At 36.9% G+C, this 21,420-nt stretch overlaps 1 protein-coding gene across 1 annotated transcript in view; it reads right to left on the bottom strand.

Moving 5' to 3' along the window:
• Positions 1-21,420, bottom strand: part of TINAG (tubulointerstitial nephritis antigen) — a 57,123-nt gene that overhangs the window by 4,033 nt on the left and 31,670 nt on the right. The window contains exons 7-9 of the mRNA XM_072857810.1: positions 17,886-18,066; positions 17,357-17,402; positions 12,110-12,215 (exon numbers count right to left, since the gene is read on the bottom strand). Coding sequence (XP_072713911.1) covers positions 12,110-12,215; positions 17,357-17,402; positions 17,886-18,066 — 333 coding nt within the window. The remainder of the gene's footprint in view (positions 1-12,109; positions 12,216-17,356; positions 17,403-17,885; positions 18,067-21,420) is intronic.

Raw genomic sequence — 21,420 nt, 5'->3', positions numbered from 1 at the left:
ACTCATAGATTGTGATGGGGCAGGTGATTTTGTCAATTTTTTTAATGGCTGCAGTCTAAAGAGCAGATAATAAGGCTGATTGACTGTTTACTGACCAAAACCAGTCTTGGGGTTAGTGCATCACTCAGGAGCAGGACTTAGCAGGAAAGGTGGAATGAAGTGTCATCTCTGTAGATGCTGACCTTTACTGGTAGCAGCAGTGGCATGAGGTCCTAGGCCTGTTTACCAAGCCTTTCTTAAAACTTGGCATGGTTTGTTCAGGATTGTTCCAAAGACTGGCTGAGATTTACCAGTTCTCATTTCTCCCAGGCTAACACACTTCTCTCAGTCTGAAAAAGCACTCAGCGGTAATGGAAACAGCTGTTGTTTTGTGAACCATGCTCTCTATGTATTGTTCAATGATGCAGTGTTTGTAGCCACATGCCAGTTTGATTTGATTTGATTTGGGAATGAATGCCGGCTCCATCAAGAGCATTTCTGGGGATTTCTTGGCTCATTCATACTAATATACCTTCTAAAGAGGTAGTAATTCTTTTAAGGAACTCCTAAGTGGAAAGTGTTTCTGCAGTAGTATCGTTAGGAAAGGAGGACATATTTTCTAAAATAGATTTCTCAATTTTCTAAAATAGATTTCTCAGCATAAGTATTGCATTTGATCTTTGCAATTTCTCTTTTTCCCTTTTCCTGCCTATAAATTATACTTCAGTAGTTTTCATCATTTCAGCCTTGCTGATGGAGTAAATTCATTCTGCATTGTATCCCTTAGTTGCACCTACCAAACATGTTATGGCATCCAAGCACAGCTTCCACTTTAAGCTTAATTTAAGTTTAGATTCCTCAGAGAAAACAAATCTCTAAATATCCTTTCTGTTGCTAAGCCAGGCATCTGAGGGTGAATTTTCTGAGTTATAAATAAATACATGATATAAATGAATAATATTAAATTCAGCTTGAATTTTAACTGCTGTTTTACTTGCTGCTGTAAGTACTACTCCTTGAAATATGAACAAAGACTGACTGAGAGGAATTTGTTAAAATGATCAGATAATATTTAGTAATCTGAAAATAAATTCAGAGGAAATGTTAACCTTCTAAAACTCTTAGCCATCCACTAGGCTGAATGGAAACTGGATGGCATCTTATTTCAACAATTCAGAAAATGGTCTTGTTTTGAAAGAGTTCATGTCCTGTATGTTTTCCTACATAGACAGGACTCTGTACAAAAATCTTTTCCTGAATCTGGGTAACCTTTGAGATTTGACTTCTTTATTTATTTCATATTTTAAAATAGATATTAGTTGCAAAAGTTTATTAATTAATAAATTGAAAAGGAGCCCTAATGGAAGACACTAAAAAGTAACTTGGTATATTATTGATAGCAACTGTGGAAAGTGATAGTGTTCCAGACCATTTTCCCTGGAAAGTAGCAGCTCAGGGAAAGTGTTGATTGGTCCCTCAAAATCTTCAAAACCAAAATTAAAAAAAAAATTGAGCAACTAGAAGTATAATCCTGAAGGAGCTAAATAAGCCATTGAGGTTTAAAAGTGAAACCCATACCACCCACTTCTGTCCCAGAGAAGTGAAAGACCTTTCCAGATTATGAAAGGCACCAGTAGTACAAGGATATTATTAATCAATGCAAATTTTTGCTTTGAGTATACTGTGGAAAAATAGAATACATAATAGTTCCTTTACAATATTTTCAGAAACGATGATACAGTGTTTGTGTTTTAATACAATAGAGTGTACTACTGTTTTACTGGTCTCTTCTGAGATTTAAGCAGTACATTGGCATTATTATCCTTAATGTAAATGTTAATGTCAGAACTGGAATTAGAATTTGTCTTTTTCCTGACAGTAAAACACTGTGGGATTTAGTTCAAGATTAAGATATCTAAATATATTATGTGTCCCACAGTAGCAAACAGAGTATATTGGGATCCATTCACTTGCCTAAATGCAGGTGTCTAGGGCTATTTGAGATGCCCTAGGGTGCCTGAGACATCCACATGTTTCTGGCAGATGTGACAGAGGACCTATGAGACATCCATGTCCTTTTGGAGACACAGCCACATGGGAAGCTCTTCCCACTTCGGTAGCACCAAGTATTTGTGTGGGGGCAACTAATGGACCCACGAGCAGTTGTAGCTGAGTTGCCCTCCAGTCTCCACTGACTTTGTTGACTAGATCACCATCTCTGTGATGAGAATTTGGATATCTAGCACATCACACCTGCCTGTATCTCAGATTGAATCCTGACATAGTTAATTGCCTACTGAAGTGTGAGATGAGCAAAGGAGAAGACTGGAAATTATTAGGAAATATACAGTGAATAATGTGTTACAATGGGAATCAGCAGACAATAGAATGTATCAGCTTCCAGAACTACACAATTGTAACACATGATTTCAGAATAAATGATGAGGAGAATTAAGACATTACAGACTGAAGGACTTGGATACTGTCCACCTTCGACCATTAGGGATAAAATCAAAGAATTTAGAGAAGAGGGTAAAATTATCATAATAAACAACATGGAAATTACAGTTCTGATACATATCAGCTTTTCACAATATAGCACAAAATCATAGATTCTACAGTTTGGTTGAACAAAATTAAACCAGGAATGTATTGTGCTAAAAAGGTTGTTAAATTAATCTGGGATGCATTTTATGTTCCCTTATGGCTTCGAGGAAGAGCTGGTTTAGGGACCAACAGACTGGAAGGGAAAATGACACTTTAGTTAATTTTTCCTGTAAAACAGCTGTGCCTTGGAGTCTTAATCATGGAACAGAACCCCTTTGTGCTGGGCATTGTACGTGGAAATGATTTAGTAGAAGAGCAAATCCTGTTGCCATTATCTGCGTTCAGATCTTTAAAGAAAAGAAATGGGAATCTATTCATGAATGAGAGGTATCAATATTTTGACTATAAGTTAAAATCAATGGGAATTAATAAATGATTGTCATTACTTCATAAAAAACTATGACACTTTCAGAGTTGTTAGCTGATATAATTTCTTTAATACGGTCAATATTGTGTCTCCTCCTACAGTTCTTTTTCTTTCTCTGACAGTTCTTGTTCCTGAGAACCTGTAGTTCATGTAGCCAATGTAGTCATTACCGATTTTTCCTAAAGTGGACCTATCCAAACTACACACTGCTAAGTAATGACATCCCAGCCTTGTTGAAGGTAATCAGAGACTTCCAGTGTCTCTAGGGAAGCCAAGGCCTTGGAAGCTAATAGATCTGATAGTGAGCAGCAAATTAGACATGGAGTCTGCTTTAGGTATGTTAATAACATTAGAAAGAAAACCTAAGAAGCTGGGATTAAAAGTAGGCAAGATCATGCATGTTTTGAGTAAAGAACTATACAGTGTATGACTGGAGTGCTACACTAAGTCTGATAAGTCACTGCTAGGAATAAAAAGAGCAACAGAACATGTATTTGTGTGACAAATTGAGAAAATAGTAAGTCAAAATATATAGACACTAACAACCTAGAGGTGTGTAGGACTCAAACACCAAGCAGAAAGAGAAAATTAAGTGCCACATATTAGACTATAGATAGAATAGGCGGAAGAAGTCCAGCAAAGAAAACATCAAGAAAAAATATCACAACAATGAAGTAATTTAACTCCCAGTGGAATTAGTTCCCAGGTGGAAATGATAGAGACTTAAAAGTAAGTTGACACATTCTTGGACAATGTCCATTAGAGAACAATATTACATTTTCTGGAAGATGACCAAAATAATCGAATAGCAGGTTTTTGTCTCTTGCTTTTGTGATTATTCCAGCTTGATATTTACTCCAAATGAATGACATTTCAAAAGCAAACAGATGCTGAACCTCATTACTCACAGAGACAGGGAATCTATTAGGGTTATTTTTACAAAGCTTTAGACCACTAATGTCGCCACCTTTGGTATTTTTAGGAAAAGCTTTCAAGCTTACACCCTGCAAAATTTCAATTTTTATTAAGAAGAAAAAGAAGAGATTTTAAGGAATCATTAAGGAGAAGGTCTGCCTAACAATTACCGATAATTACTTAAAAAAGGAAGTTTTCTTCTGTCTGGCAAAAATATGCTGTAAGAAATACACCACTTAGCTTTTCCAAAAGAAACCATCATGATCTTCCATCAAAAATAATCTTGAATAAAAAGAAGTAATTTCACCAAACTGTGTTGAGTCCCCTTCAGGAGAAAAAGTAAGCAAGGTATTTCCATTTACTCAAGGGAAACCAGCTTCAACTGACTTGTAAAGAGAACTCTGGTGCTCTTTCAGATAAAAGAATGAGTACTTGTGTGCTTCCGTAAAAGGATTTTCATAATTTTGTGTCCAGTTTTATATAGTAGAGGCACCTTAGCTTCCTTTTCAGTAACAACTTTCCCTTGATATTAACTCTGTAGAAGTAGACCCTGAATGCAAAACACTCTCTGACAGTTAAAAAACTAGAATGTGTAGACTGTTTCAGTATTCTTCCACAGAATGGAAAGTGGTTTTGTTTTAACATTTCCTAGTTCCCTTTTCAAGAAACTGTATCACTATAATGAAGGTGAACTTCACAAGAGAAGTATAAAGAAAATTTTCAGAAAAACACATAGTAGTTGATAATTAAATATAATTGAATAAAAGAGCAAAAAAGCTAGAAATACGACCTAACACAACAAAAAAGGTTATCAGCAGTGACTTAAAAACTGAGGTGTTTTGTAGGAGAACAGAAACTAGATTCTAGCGTGCTTACATTCAGCTTTGTAGGTAAAATGCTGTTACCAGCAAACACAGCAAAAACATCTGAAGAGTGTACTAAATAATATTATGCAAACTGACTCCTTCAGACTGAAGATGTCAAATAAAAGAAATAAGGCCTTAAAAGTAAAGAAGAATGACAGGTCTCAGATGTCAAGCTATTAAGTCCTGCAGATCTGTCAATGTTAGCGGAAGTCAGTGCTTTGTGTTAAACAAGGAGTTAAACTGTTTACTGAACACCAGTGCTCTAGGAATCAGCATTCTGCAGCATCTTTCTAACGTCTGCCATTCAACAATTTATATCTAGAACAGACTCTTCTCGCATACTGACAGTCCCCATCTACCAATCAAAAATACACAAACAGCAAAATACAATTTTAAATCATTCCTGCAATTTTTTTTTCGGCCACTTCAACTCACAGTTGCAGTTTCCAAGTTATACAGTTTGCAGGTTGAATGTTGGATTCACTGACGTCACTGGCAAAAATCACAGATTTACAGGAGTAAAGCTAAGATTTGTCTCTGGTTGGTTTGTTTGTTTGCAATGGCTTCTCCCTGTCTTTCTAGAGTGGGGGTGCATTGAAGATAGGATTGTGTCACATTCTATCTTCACAGACAGAAGCAACGAATTTGTTAAAAAACAGCATACATAGAGGATGTATAAAGGAAACGTATTCTGTTTTTAAGGTTATGGTCTTTACTCATATTTTGCTTTGTCAGTTTTTTCCTAATTTTCTTGTTTTTCAAATATTTTCATTTCTGTTAGCTCCTGCATTTGTAAGGATCTTCCGTCCAAATAAGACAATTAGAAAACCTTAAATAACCTCTAATACAACCACAACATAAACTTAGATTAGACTATTTCGGTTGGAAGGGACCTACAATGATCATCTAGTCCAACTGCCTGACCACTTCAGGGCTGACCAAAAACTAAAGCATGTTATTAAGGGCATTGTCCAAATGCCTCTTAAACACTGACAGGCTTGGGGCATTGGCCACCTCTCTAGGAAGCCTGTTCCAGTGTCTGACCACCTTCTCGGTAAAGAAATGCTTCCTAATGTCCAGTCAAAACCTTCCCTGGTGCAGCTTTGAACCATTCCCACATGTCCTATCACTGGATACCAGGGAGAAGAGATCAGCAACTTCCCCTCCTCAGGAAGCTGTAGAGAGCAATGAGATCGTCCCTCAGCCTCCTTTTCTCCAAACTAGACAAACCCAAAGTCCTTAGCCACTCCTTACAGGACATTCCTTCCAGCCCTTTCACCAGCTTTGTTGCTCTCCTCTGGATGCATTCAAGGACCTTCACATCCTTCTTAAATCGTGGGGCCCAGAACTGCACACAGTACTCAAGGTGAGGCCGCACCAACGTTGGATACAGCAGAATAATCACCTCTTTTGACCAGCTGGTTATGCTGTGTTTGATGCAGCCCAGGATGCGGTTTGCCCTCTGGGCTGCCAGGGCACATAAACCATGGGATTTCCACAGTTACATATTTAATGAGATATTTCTGACCCTTTCCATCTCTGAAAAAAAATACTGGTGATCAAACAAGACTTGGTGAAGTCCAAATTCATCCAATTCAACTTTAGGGAACTGAGACATTTGGATTAGGAAAATAACTACTCTTTATCAAGAGAGTGATACCTCCTGAAGATAATTCATCCCACCTAAGTGCTGACCACAATCAGTGCTAACAAACTGGACTCATTTGTCTCTCTAATACTATGTTTTCTACATAGGCATTGTGAATTTTCTGTCACCACACTGACCAAACAAACTATGAAATCTCTTGGGCAAAAATACTGTCTTCCCATAGACTATATATATATACAGCAACAGGGTACAAAGATTACTCAGTCCCTCTCATCTTGACCTGGTTTATTTTAATACCAAAGTTCTGCTTTCATAAAAGCCTCGCAGTACCTCCTTCTCCAGACAAAAAGAGAGTGGGACAGAAATATATGCGGTCTAAAACTTTTCATCTCACTTTCTTCCCTGGACTTGGTCATACAACTGTCATAATGCTACCAGACAAAAAAAGTATAACTATTGCAGGTTATGTCCTATTCTTAGTGCTGCAACACAAAATCCTAGTACCTTTCAAAGACTAGGATTTTCATCTACTCAATTAGACAAAAGTTTAGTTCTTAATCTTTTATTAATAATAAGAAGATTAGGGTAGCTGACTAGTGTTCTCCGTGAGACAAAACTTCTTATAAAATGGTTGCTAGAATTTGAAACTATGGCTTTGCCTGGACTTTTCAGCATGAGAGATGAGTCAAATTATCAGTGAGTCAATAGTTAAATCATTCCCACAAATCTACCATGATTAATTATATGGGAGACAGTCTCATGGATTTAACTGCATGAATCATCAGACACTGTGTATCTTTTCCCCATGATCTTCTACTGTATTTCTCTTTGCTGTAAAATATTTTTGGGTGTTGCTGTTTAATTTTTAAAATATAATATCTGATGTTGATTTTCTGACAATAATAAAGTAGATTTTTTCCCCCATGAAAGAAAAAGGGAACTCAACCCAAGGTTTCTTTAGTCAAGAAGAAAATTATTTGGGTCATGACTTTTAGTGGCTTAAGATGTTGCTTGTTTGTTGTTATTCTGAGCCAAAGTCGAGTGAGGACAAGTGAAGAGGAAAATGAAGAGAAAAACAGTGTCTTCAAAGCCAAAATCTGAGGTGTCACTAACAGTAGTCACTTGTATCTTTTTTAAGCCTTTGGACTTTGCACAGGTGAGTCATTTAATTGTGTATTATATCTTAGAGTGCTGTTACTCTGTCTGGCTATCCCCTCAACACTAAAACACAAGTTTTTGCCTCACATGTCAATTTTATCTCCGTTAGTATGGCTTTTTGTATTAAGAAACATTCAGCCAATGTTTTTTTCAGGGCATAGAAGTTTCAATGCCATTTAATCTGCTGCACTATTGAATTTAAAGCTTCCAGTGAATCATTGATAAAAACAGATGGGAAATGTGTTTCCAGTTAATGTACATCTCTCAATGTCCTCTTATGAAAGTCCTTTGGCATTCTGAGCACCTTCCAAACATTTGAAAATCTATCATCTTGTTTGTGAAATAGTATCTAAGGCTTTTAATAAAATTATTCTTGTCCCCTCCAAGCCTTAAGGTGACAGTCCATAGATCTGATTGTAGCCAAAGTCTTGGGCTTTTGGGGCCTTTCTGAGTTTTTTGGTGTCAGGATCAGCAGATACAGCTTTTTGAATGAAGGTGTGGATCAGATATTGTAGCTTGGCCCTGATACTGAAGTGATGCAGAAGAAAGAGTCTGAGAGAAGATTTGTCTGAACAGGCTGCAAACGTTAATGATGGATACTTTACTTCACTATGCCTAACTTTGAAAAGTGATCTATTTGAACTAGAACCATTGCTATTTAGGCCAATGTACTTCCTCTATGCTGAATAAGCTTTGGCATCTTTACACCACCAACAAATCTGTCTCATGTTTTCTTTCCCTATGGACACTACATGTTGCTTCTGTTGTCTTTTCCTAGGTGGAACTAAGAAAACCAGAGGAGTAGAAGGAAAAGAAGATTTTAAAAAAGACTCACAAAGATGCACCAATTTTACAGAGAATCTGCTATAGAATAGACTTGACAGGTTTGTTCAGCAACTCTAGCTTAAATGTATAGATCTGAGAAATAAATCTGCTACCAAGTTCATCTTTAATGTGAATTCAGTCTACTTCTATTAAGAGATCTTGAAATAAAGATGACAGTTTCACATGTCATTTTTCAGTCATTAGTCTTCTTAAAATAACAGAGTGCAACTGAAAAAGTGAAAATTACTAAACTTTGACCAATTTATCTTCCTAAGTCCCACTTACCATTTGCAGTTTCATTGTGCCTCTTTAGCTTGTTTTCATTCTGGTGTCATTAAGAGTTGTGATTGTATGTGTATATACACATAGATCCATGTATGTGTGTGTGTACGTATCCACAAACATAACATATGCAAGACATTCTGAAGATACTATCTTACTATAAATATTATGTACCAGTCAGATGGTCATTTTGTTTTTAAGCTACTTTATGATGTCATTACAAGTGGGATTCCTCTAGTCTAACCTAGACATTTTAATGTTAGCTGATATAAGTAAGTCTGACGTTACCCCACAGGTTGTTTTATAGTCAGCAAAAAGAAATAAGATCCAACAAAGCAATTCAACTCACCTTAAGATAGATACCTAGGATAGACCAGAGGAATAGCCGTGGAAGATAAAGGGAACCATGGCTGCCTAGCAGAGACATAGGAATCTAACTTTTACACATCAAAATTTAGCTGTTATGAATCCCAGTCTCCATTACTCACTTTTTCTTCTTACCTGCCTGTCTCTGGAATACAGGCACAGAAACTGCTGGAGAGATCCTACTCTCTCTCTAAATGCCAGTGGTGTCAGTCCATCTTGCCTTCAGGTTGCTGAAAGCCCTGTCCTTAGAGACCGTGATCAAACCAAAATGGTCTGCTACCCACAATGCCCTCCACCTGGATGTTCCACATTTTCCTCTCCTGCTTCTGTGCTGTTCTGTCTTTTCCCGTTCTCTCCCTGAGCCTGCAGTCACACAGTACCTCACTGGAGATAAACTTATAGTCCTATCAGATCTGATTTTATAAATAAGAAGCCTTCAAATGATAGAAAATAACTAGCAATTTCAAGTTGCAGAACACAGAAGCCAGTCAATGCATTTACAATCCTTATGATCCAATGATCAGTTAGGCACTTTATATGTGCATTTCTGTTTTTGTACAAATAGCTCTTGCAAGCTTCACCAAACTTTATTTCCATTTTATGACTCCATCACCTTATATGTTGTACAATTCATGGGCAGTTTTAGGCATTCTCAAAAAAATTTTCTGAGAGATTGCCAATATCAATTCAATATGGTCATTCATTATTATGGTTGCCTTTTACAAATATTGAATCTCTTTTACAGAAGAGATTATAAATAAAAAATCAGACAACAATAAACATCAACCCACACAAAACTGCGGTTTTTACCCTATGTGTCAGCATGTCTCTGCTCCTTTTTCTCTCTCCAGGAACCATCTCAGCTAAGCAGAATGCAAATAATCATCAATATTTTTATTTGAAGTCCAACTTGAATGAGATTCTCAAGAGTTTTTTATTTAGGTCAAGGAGTCTGCATTATCCTTTGCTCAGAAAAGCCCCACCCGAGGTATACGTGAGTGGCAAAGAACTTATACCTGGGCCACATATTTTACATTCAAATTAATTCAAATTAATGAATGATATGAAAAAGTGATAGCTTAATCCTGAAGACATTAAAATCTATACAAAAGAGTGTTTTAGACTTCATGGTGCAGAATCACATTTTATGACTGGATTTGTCATTGCTAGAAACTCAAGTACACCTAGCCTTGGGCTCAAACAGCCTCCAACTTGTCAGACTTGAATTCAATTTTTGCAGTTAAACACCTCTGCAAATATATTTATATAGCATAATCTCGGAGGTCAGAACACTTATGCATTAGACAATGAAAGGATGGGTAATTCTTTATATTGTTGGATCCATTGGATACTTCACCAATGTTCAATGAAAGTTAGTAAGTAAATGCATTTCCCACACATTAAACTCCGAACCAGGCTGAGGTTTCTTAAATACAGTTCTCTTCTTTTTCCTTCACTTCTCATCTCCTTCTTCAGTATATCAGACCACTTGGCTTTCCTCCTACTCGGTGTTTTGCACTGACCATTCAACACAATCCTCTGCAGGGAGCTGCCGGTCTCAGTCAAGGCCCTCATTTTTTTTGCTCATGAGTGGCTCCTTGCCTAAGGGCTGCTATCTTTTCCTTGCACAGCCTACCAGTTCCCATTTAAATCAGCATCTGCTTCAGCACATTAATAGCCCTCCTTCTCTCTCGCTCCTCAGCCATCACTTTGTCCCCTTGTGCCGTTCTGGCTTAATCACTCACCTCAGTAGGTTATTCAGCATATATTTGGGGCAGCATGTCTGAGGGAATAGCTGTCATCACCCTACGCTTGCACCAAGCATGCTTCATAACCCTCCCAACACCTGCACTCACAGCCTCACAGCAGCTCATCCCTGAACTGAGGTATTCAAATTGCATTGCAAATTTTACTGTCTAATTTTATTGATTTCTCATGGCCCTTCAAATATACCTTAAATACATACACATAAACCGATACATACTGGCTGTCCTTCATAAACATATTTTCCTAATTCAGTCCTCCGTTTTTCTACGCTAAACTCCAGTTTCTCTCTTTCATTGCTTCACAACATTCACTATAAGCATACTTCAGGAGCTTTTCCTCTACTAGTCCTAGTCAATACTTTTTGCAACAGTATAGGGTCAAGGATGATCTTGCATAAGCCTGCTGCTTCTCTTCGCTTCTATGCCACTATCAGGCACACTCTTGTAATTCATAGCCAGCAGGTTCCACAACCATAGGCATTTCCATGTCCTTTACAAGGATATCTTCACTAAGATCACAAACAGAAAATGCACTTTATTTTGCAACTTTATTTTCTTGAACTACATGTTGAAGATACTCTCAGTAATCTTCCTAGCACAGGCCTGAGTCATTATTTATTTGATATTCTAGATCACCTATAAAATATTTGCTTGAGACTCTCCAGTCATTTCTCTGTGTAAATACTCACTTGGTGATTTAATAAATTCATCCTTGCATATTCCCTCCATATCAAAGAATAAAGCCCTGTGGTGTGTTCTGTAATTCAAGTATATGCATTATTAGATACTTCTCATCTTAATATAGTGGCACTGGTCTACTTTTGAGGGGAAATCCACTTGTGTATTATACACACACACTCTTCTGCAGCAGTTTCAGTCCTGAGTGTGTGCATCCTAAATAAAATCAGCAGCATCCCAGCAGCAGTTAATTTCTGTTTGGGGTGTAGAGAGCCCGGGCTGCTGTGCCAGTAAGGTGTGCTTGTTAATTAGGAGGCCACTGGCAATTTTTATGTTTCCATTTGCATTCTGCTTGGTGGCATGTTTGGAGGAAATTGTGTCAGTTTTGTTCACAACTTGATGTGTACATGGAATATTTGTGAATACTCAGCAAAACATTTTATTCTATGAACCAGTACATTTAAAGTTTTAGAGCAAATGTTAGAGTAGATTAAAAGACAATGGGTCTATACCTCTTTCCAATGCTCTCTAAAATTCTCAGATATGCAAAAATGAAACAACAACAATCATGTTGGGAGCTATCAGTGCTCCACCTCTGACAGTGAAACCTCTGGGTTCCAAACTGGTCATTGACATTTTACTACGTTCATGACTGGCAGAGGAAAAGGGTAAAAGAACACACTTTACTTACCCAAGGAGTTTGACTGAATGAGTTTTCCATTTAGATCCTGCTTTCTGTGAGCGTCTATAGATTCCCTCTTTGTAAAGGAAAAAATCTTCATACACTTTCATTATAGCTTAAAAACAATAGGAAAAATCAGCCCAGTCAGCAAATATTGTTTCTATTCTTGTTTGCTCCTTGCATTTTGCCAGTGAGATTTTTTGTTGTGGGTTGGACTGCATAAGTGTACTTTGTAGTTACACTAAATTCACTAATTGCTCAGAAGTTCCCTGCTGTGAGTGAACTGAGATAAATATTCCAACAGAGTTCTCTCAAAGGTCTTTTGTCAAGTTAATTGGGTTTCCCTGTCATGGAAACTCCCTATCATGGACTTCTTCCAATACAGTAAGAAGAAATATTGCCTTGTGTAGGCTTACATAAGTTTTCCCAATTCCAGTGAAATCCAACTCAATAAAACAAATCTCTCCTCAACGTTCATGTAGAAACCCTTCATGACAAGCATCTGCACATGACAAGCATCTGCATATTCAAGAAAAGTATCTAACAGACAATATATATCCTGTGAAATATGGTGGAGTGATATGTATGCCTTTTTCTGAAACTCAGATAGAGTTCATTAAGTACGCAGCAATATTCTTATGGAAAACTAGATTGTCTGTATATATGTTCATCCTGACTCAGCTAAAAGTGTGGAAGAAAAACTTTTGTGTCCATAAAAATGTAAGGCCAAAGAGCTGATGAACTGGAAATTTTGTGCAAGAGAATGAAAACTACAATTTGCATTTTACGTCTATTCATTATTGCCTAGGAATACAATTCACTTGTTTTTTAAAAAACTGGTTTGGGTTTCTTTTCCACATTTGTTCTGCTGCCTTAGTACCATTTGCTTTGCTATATGGTGGGCTACCAGATCCAGAGAAATGAAAATATTTTTCAGGTCTCCATTACTGTTAGATTCCAGTGAATCAGAAGCATTAAATACAAGCTTAACTCCAACTTACTTTTAGCTTATGATTTTAACAGTCTTAGACTGCCACACAGCTTGGAGCATGAGAATCATTGAAATCCAATTTCCTAAAATCTTGCACCTTGGAAGTCCCATAAAGTAGAAGTTTCACTGACCATTTTTTTGTGGTTGGAGCATTTATAACATATGTGCCTGGTATAGATCTGTGGTATCCAGTAAGGTGAGCTCATGCTGCAGTTTTTTCTGTCTGGCACACTTTCACATTTCTTTTTCCTACCTGAATGTTTTCTTAAACTTGAGGGAAATTAACTGTCTTTACAACCTCTTGGCCTCTATCATACTTGGCTGAAAACAGAAAACATTCACAAATTTTAGGGGATGAAAGAGAACTGCTCAAAACATGGTTAAATGAGTCCATTTTCCCAGGAAACCTGGCTAAAAATATACTTTGTGAGGTAGCTCATGTAAAAAACCTATGCTGATAGCAACACACGGGGAATAAGCAGCCATGATGTTACCTACGTGGCAAATCTGGGGGAGAGCTATATCAGTTAAATCAGAAAAAACTTGAAATGCTTTTAGTGAATAATGTTACAGCTTCTGCCAAGGTGTCTGCAGAACCAGAGCTCACACATATTGACAGCAACAGACCAAGTGGAAAATAGCACAAACTTTATTCTTGGTTTCTAGCTGCAAGCTCAGGACTCTGTTAGAGCTCTCTACAAAGGTTTTCCCCCTCCTTCTGCCCCCAGGCTCACCAGTGTATAGAGCTAGGAGTTTAGCTCCTGCAGTTGTCCCTGTACCGCTATGTAAAATACCAGCTGTTGAGATTTCTGAGCTGCAGAGGAGTCTGTGGAGTAAGAGCTTTAAAGCAGTACAAAGGAACAGAAAGGGGGAAGAAGACTCCCACTGGCCTTAGTCCAGGTGAGGGTGTCAGAGAAGTGAAGGAGATGAGTCATTCAAAAAATTACTGTAGAGGCTTCCCTGGATCTTGTTTTGACACCTTGGCCAAAGGGAGGCAAAGAAACAGGGGTGAGTGCAAGGACTGCAAAATTTACTTCTCCCACAGGAGGTCTGAGATTAGAAGATCACATCTACCATCAGGCTGAGACAGGAGAAGGTAGTTTCATTTCTAAATCACATTGTTCTTTGAAATCAAAGTCTGTGTGTTCAGTTTCAGAAAACAATTTATTCTTTATCAACAACTCTAAATCAAACATATGTTCTTGGCTCTGTGAAGAAACATCATAGCTAAATTATTTCCACTGAAATGAAATAGAAAATTTTTAAGTTTTTTTCCAGAATAACTTCAGTCTACATGAGAGAATTTTATCCATGATTACATATTATATCTACATTTAGTGTGTGTGTGTATATATGTATGTATATATTTGCATATATATGTAAATATATACACTTATGTGTATGTATATTAATATATATATACCCTGCAATCAGGATCTAAATAATGGTACAGCCTTTGAAGTTAAGTGGGCTGGGTACATGAAGTGTAGGGTGGACAGAGAGATGATAAATGAAAATAAAGCATTGAGATATTTTTATTTATTCAGTGACTTTGGCCTGATACGGACTGTGATTTGGACAGGATGAGATTATCACAGTCCACCAGCCAACTTTGTTACCTCCCACATAGAAGAGACTTTGCATTTTCCAAAATGAACATGTTAATTATTAATGAATAAGAAGAGATAGCAATTTTCATAAGGTTGACTGTAGCTCATGCATGAGCTACCTCAGTCATGTTGAGCTGTCACATCTATGCATATAAATGCAGCAGATTATAAGATTCATTCCACTATGGATTCCTCTGCATAAAATTCTTAAATAAGAATTTGTGTCTCTAAGACATATGAAGATACAAAAAAGTAAAAGTAGTTGCTACAAAAGGAACTGAAGTGTAGCACTGTACATTAATGTAGCCTAGTGCTTTCTCCAGATCTTTTTCTTGTGTCAGCAGATTAAATACTTTTTTTCCAAGATCATGATAGCTGAAATTATGAGTTTTGTAGGGTCAAAACTTTGATGTATTGCCAACAACGTTAGCTTTTCTTTTGATTGAGACTGACTAATGTGATAGAAAGGATTATTTTCCTACATTAGCACTATAACTATTAGAATATCTCCTAAAGTCCATTAAAAAAAAAAGATGAATGGGCAATATTAGATTGTCCATTTGAATGTTTTCAAAGCATTAATGGACTTCACTATGGACTTCATTGATGGACTTCACTTTCAAAGCATTAATAACTTAACTATGTTTATTTGAAAATGGATTTTTTAAAAAACCTAGTGTTTCAACATTTGCATCTGAAAGTGCTAATTGCTTGGTTCCTGTACCTATATACAATGTTCCTGTACCTAAAACAATGACGTATGTCAGAGAGAAATTGTCATTCAAATTTGAAAGCTGTATAACAGAAAGTTTTCAATTATATTCCTACACCTACGGTTTCACAATTGTTAAAAAATATATTTTTTTCTTAACTTTGAATACCCCCAAAAATCCAAGTACATTCATCATCAAACAGGATGACTTTCTACATCATGATCTTGAAAGGATCTTGAATGTTTTCTAGCTATTAAACATTACTTAGTACATTAGATAAGACTGGCCACAAGCACTTTAAGTTCTTGAGGAATGACAAGTGAATGAATAATGAAAAAATCTCTTTTAGTAGCTGAAGATCATTTGCAGGATGTTTTGCAAAAGAAAAGTATGATATGGTTTTAAAATTAGAATTATGCCCTGATTGCATTTGTAGTACAGGAAGATAGAAGAGAGAATCAGTGACAAATTATTGGGTCATAACTATGACTCATTTACAAATCTCATTATAGCACAAAGAAAAAGGGGAAAGTTATTTCACTCAGTGATATACACTCTTGGTTATATACTCTTCTTCAGATCTTGATTTTTCTGCATACAGCGTTACCTTAACCTGATATAGACATTTTCTCTGAAAAAGCATTGACATTTCAAAAAATTGTATGAATTATTGAGTGGCTAAAACCTAACAAATGGCTGAATATAGATTATTTTATGTGGAAGATGTAGTATTGACTGATTAATCCAGCAAACTGTGTACACATGGACTACAAATGCAATATTAGAGAGAGGTTTGAAATTTTATCTTGAGGATCCTAATTTTTTCATTTTCTTAAAACCAGAAGAAATTATTGTGTTCACTTCTAGATCAAATGCTGCATGGGAAAGAATATTTTCCTTGAGCAAATGAATTTGGGCAGAACAAAAAAAGACTGATAATATTGATCTTGTTAAGTCTGAGCTTCAGATTAATTGTGACTGCCCACATAAAGAGCTTTAAGAAGTAATTTCAACTCCATGATGCACTGAAATTAATTAAATCTAATAATCAAGACCATTTCAATAATAAATTGGAGGTTATGATAATTAATTATATAATTGAGGGCAGTAGAAATGCAGAAGTTCCCTGAAGTAAAATGCTGTGGGTTTGCATCAGCCATCCATCCAAGAGGGATGGACATCCTGCACTATGACCTTTCCCCGTCACCCCAAAGCCCACTTCCCTCAACCTCTCCAGTTGCACTGGCCTGGGGTATGAGCAGGAACCTGCATTTTCAGGTGCTGCCAGCACCATCCATGACTGCAAACAAGGCAGTATTCAGGCTAAACAACTCTTTTGTAGTCCCTCACTCCCTGCTGAAGTCTCTTTATTTCTCTAACAGGTCAGGGATTTTCATTGCAGGGTTCAGCACAAAAATTCAAAACTGATAGCCCTCTACAAACAACAAGAGCATTTGGGCTCTGAAAGGGGAAGTTCTGGGAGTATTCCATCACTGAATGATTTGCTGGAGGGCCCATATACTGCAGCGTTCCCTTCAGAGGAGAGCAGGCTTGGTGGCTTGGCCTCAGTCAGTGGGGGAATCAATCCCAGCCCTAGAGAGCAGAGCTTTGCTAACATTTAACTTCTGCACAGCCCCAAATTTCTATTTCATCAATGAGCAAAGAACCATCATGAGAAAAAGGCACATTTCCAGCACACAGATTTTGCGCAAATTTTCAACAAATCCAGCTCAAGGTCATTTTACTCATTATGGACTCTGATGCAGTATAGCTGCCTTTAGGGGCACTACTTCCCATCAAACGTCCCTGGATGAACTACAGTGCATGTGTCTGTTTTATTCACTGTGGAATGCAATTTGTGTTTTCTAGTATTTTGATACGAGGGCATTGCACACTTTAATTATTTCAAAGATAGTATTATCATCTTCCAAACTTACCATACCTTGCACTGGTCCTTTGTCCATGATTTCTTTCATTATATCAGTTTCCTGAGGGGAGGAGAGAGCAGCAGCAGAGAGGGCAAGAGAATATAATACATTCTATTAAACAAAATTAAAACTCATACTAATTTATTGTTGCATACATATATACATACATATATATATATATATATATATGTATATATAGTATAAATGTACCATTGTCCTTGTATTTCTGATAGAGAATATTTGGTTTACCAAATGAACAAAACCTTCAGAAACATGTTTAAGAAGCACTAATGCACAGGGATGACTGCATACTTTCTTTTCTATCTCTAATTTCTATAGGACCACAAAGCAGCAGCTTTAAAGAGCTGATGTAAAACTGAGAAACTTTAAGGAATTTACTCTTCTGAAAATACAAGGGCGATATAAAGGAAAATTCACAGCTCTAGTCTTCAAGTAAAGTGAACACATTTCCATATGCCAGATAATTTTCAAGCCCCAAAGGACAAAAATGGGTGAGACAATGGGTGAACAGCATGAACTTACTTTTGAGGAGACCCTGTAGTGAGAGGCACACCGGTATAACCGATTGGATTCTTCTAAAGCATTGGGACATGGCCCATTTGTATAGTTTTTTCCATATTCACTTGACACATAACAGTGATTTTCACCTGATTGCTCCAGGTGATTGTTCCAAAATGATGGATAACAAGCATAGGATACAATCCTGTTTAGATGTTAAAAAAAAAAAAAAAAGTTCATAAGAAGCTTGCTTAAACATTTTTGCCATTTTATTTCAAGCTTTTAACTATTTTACAACTGTCATATTTCAAGTAAATTTACGGAGTCCTTCCTTCTTCAAAAGTGTGAATGTCTCATATCTTCAACTGGAAGGCGTTTGCTTCAATTCATGTGCCTGGTGTTTCTAATTAAGTTTCAGTTGCAGTAGTCCTCTCACCACCCTTCTCCAAAGAGAGGTAGGGTAGAAAATGTGTTTGAGCACTTGTCACCTAGTACATTCAACTCATTAACGATGTATGAAAGTTCACACTGAATAAGATCAATAAACTAACAATGTTGTCAACAGGCAAAAATGGCTTGTGAAATGGGCATGTTTGCAGCAGAAAATTTTTAAGGAAAATGAACCATTTTCTAGTTTTATCTACATTTTCTACAGGAATGCTGGTGAAAAGCTACAGGTCTTTTTATTTCTTTTAGCTAAAAAGACTCTGACTTTCCATTTTTCTGACAATATAAACGGAATATTTGCTCACGTTTTTATGAATATTTGCTGAGATAAGAAGTCCTATATTCATTTTTTAAAGGTTTGGGTACAAATAATTGGTGTCCTGTTGGCATATGAGTAAATGTGGTGCTTCTTCCCAAGAGAGGTATAACCCTTAGTGATTAATACCAATAGCTTAATTGATACTAACAACAAACTTCTGGAGGGAGTGTACCTCCTTAAAAGAGAACTGAACCTCTACTACTAGAAATACAGGGGAGGTAAGTACAAGTGAGAACATAACCTCGGAAGAAGTTAAGCACTGAGCTTTCGGTAAGTTAACAAACAATCCAACCGTAGAGCAGTAACAGGGGAGGCATTTGGACAGGGGCTGGTGACTGGGTTCCTCCATTTTGATTCACAGGGGGAAGTAAAAATAATAAATTATCTGGAGTGATGCTGGCAGGAGGGACTTTGCCCAGGTTGAAACACTGACAAAATATATGACATAGAACAGGTGAGACTGGGTAGGTATCAGAGAGGTGGGACTTATTGTAATTTTACAATTTTGCTACATTGCAGTATCGTTCAGGCTATTCCTTCCTTAATGCAAAGATAGGTCTGTGCCTGGAAGTGAACGTGGACCAAAGGACAAACAGACACCAACTTTGTGACTTATAAACACGTGGCATCCAGTGTGCACAAAAGGCTGGGGACTATCCCAGGGGGCTCAGGCCACAGGGCTCCTTCTGTCAGTTCCTGGTTATTGACAGCAATGAGCCTCTCAAGGAAACTAAAATGACAGATTTTGCCATGATATTACAGGGGTATGTGTCTGGTCTCTACAGCTCCTGAAAACATCCTAGCTGTTTCTTAGAAAAGCATCTATCTCAAAATGTTTTCTAAATGATGAGAGAGTTTTTGCTCACACATACAGCAGTTAAATTTTTCCTACTGCTTATTATAAATTTGCATTAAAGCTTTCAATTTCAAGGTTTTAGAGTTTATCTACAGGAAATATTACTCACTTTTAACACTTTTAAATTAAATTCTGTATTCTACAAAGATGTTAATTTTAAAATATTAAGTCCAGTAATCACTGGGCAGTTTCTATTCTAACAAAGATTTCAAAACCACAAAAATCCATTTATGAAAAGAATCATGGGGGAAATGTGCAATAGCAAATATGTGAATTCTATTTATTGTTTTAAATGAAACAAAGACAAATCTTTGAATAACAAAGAAAATTTCATCTGTCTGCCACGTTTCTAGCTGCAGGCTTCAAAGACTCAAAGGTATTTAATACTGATGTTGTCAGAGAAGTGATTGCGGAGGAGCTGTGATAACTCACCTGAGACTTAAACCCATGCTAATTTTGGATCTGAAAATCTCCAAAGTGCTAAATCAAATGAGCTTTGAAGCACAGGTTAAGAGCCCTCATTGCATCCAAGAATGGAGAGGGGCAATGAAAATAAGAGGTGGTTTCAAGGAAAGGTAAGGAGGGGTTTTAATTCTTTACCTTGACAATACATCAAATTAACTGCTGCTTCATAGAGTAAGTTTGTTCCTTTCAAGTAGCTTATCCTGAATTGTTCAGCCATTTTGACTGTTGACTAACTGAACATCCTTTTTAGTTCAATAAAGTGAAGGAAACAAAGCATATAATTAAAATGCACTTACTAACAATCTGAAATACTCAAATAAAGGCACAAGAAATCTTCCACTTATTATTTTACCCTTTTAATGAGATATTGGGACCTCCTAGTTTTCTACATTATGCTGCTAGATGTTTCCAAAACAATATACACATTTTTGTGATAATGCCATGGAGGCCTATGAGAGGGTTTCTTTTAAAAAGCATAATTAAATAGTTCACTGAAGCAGAATATTTTTAAAATAGGTCATCCTATAAAAATGATATGTATTTAAGTAGCTCGCCAATTACACTGAACTTTCTGAATCTGAAGAACTGAAAACTGCATTTCCACACAATTTGGAGGATAATTATGTTTGCCTGTGTATACTTAGTTGGCAGGATTTTTACAAGATAAGCACATATATGCTTCAGCTACGTTGAATAAGACATGGCATTTTTCCATTAGCATTTGGTGGTAGAAAAATTGACCCTGAGGAGAATGTCCTTTTGCTTACCAAATTCTTTCTTCCCAAACTAGACCAACATACCCAGGAGCTGCAAAAAGCAATAATTCTGCCTACATGAAAAGGGATTGTCCATCTAAGGTTGTTAGGCTGTTATTGCTTAGGTCTTCAATCTACTCACTGGCAACCCCTTTTAATCCCTTCTGAATGTCTGAAGGTATTCTGGATTCCCAGATTTCCAATGGGGAATGGTAAGTATTTAGGCCAAATATACACAGGTTGTTATTACGCATTTTAAAATGTATTATGCTTTGTTTCTATTGCTGGGTAGAAAGAAACATTTGGTTTATATGTGTATACATATATAATGTTTATAAAATGTATCTATCTCTATATACATAATCATTCTAGTCACCACTGATCACAGATTTCCAAAAAAAAAAAAGGATTACTGCTGAGTGCAATCAGGCCTGCAAGGCAGGTAAAGTGAGCAAATACAGTCCTCAGGGCATGATCTAGCATTAGCAGGGCAGGAGTAGGTGATTGCAACCCAGTGTAAGGAATGGCATGACACCTGTTCCTCAGTGTACTTAGAAACACCTCAGAGGGAGACAAGAGAGGAGAAATTCATTCCTGGGGTAGGGATTTTTTTTCCCCTCCTTTCAGTTGGATTGTCCCACTGGAGTTGTCACAGATTCTTCATGGATGGGTCTTAATTCTGTAGCAATAGAAGTGAAGCACCAAATGCCGCACTGG

This window comes from Ciconia boyciana, chromosome 3 (assembly GCF_034638445.1).
Source record: "Ciconia boyciana chromosome 3, ASM3463844v1, whole genome shotgun sequence".
In the NCBI taxonomy this organism is placed as follows: Eukaryota; Metazoa; Chordata; class Aves; order Ciconiiformes; family Ciconiidae; genus Ciconia; species Ciconia boyciana.
Note: the sequence above shows the minus strand (reverse complement) of the source record. Positions and strands in the feature narration are given on the sequence as shown.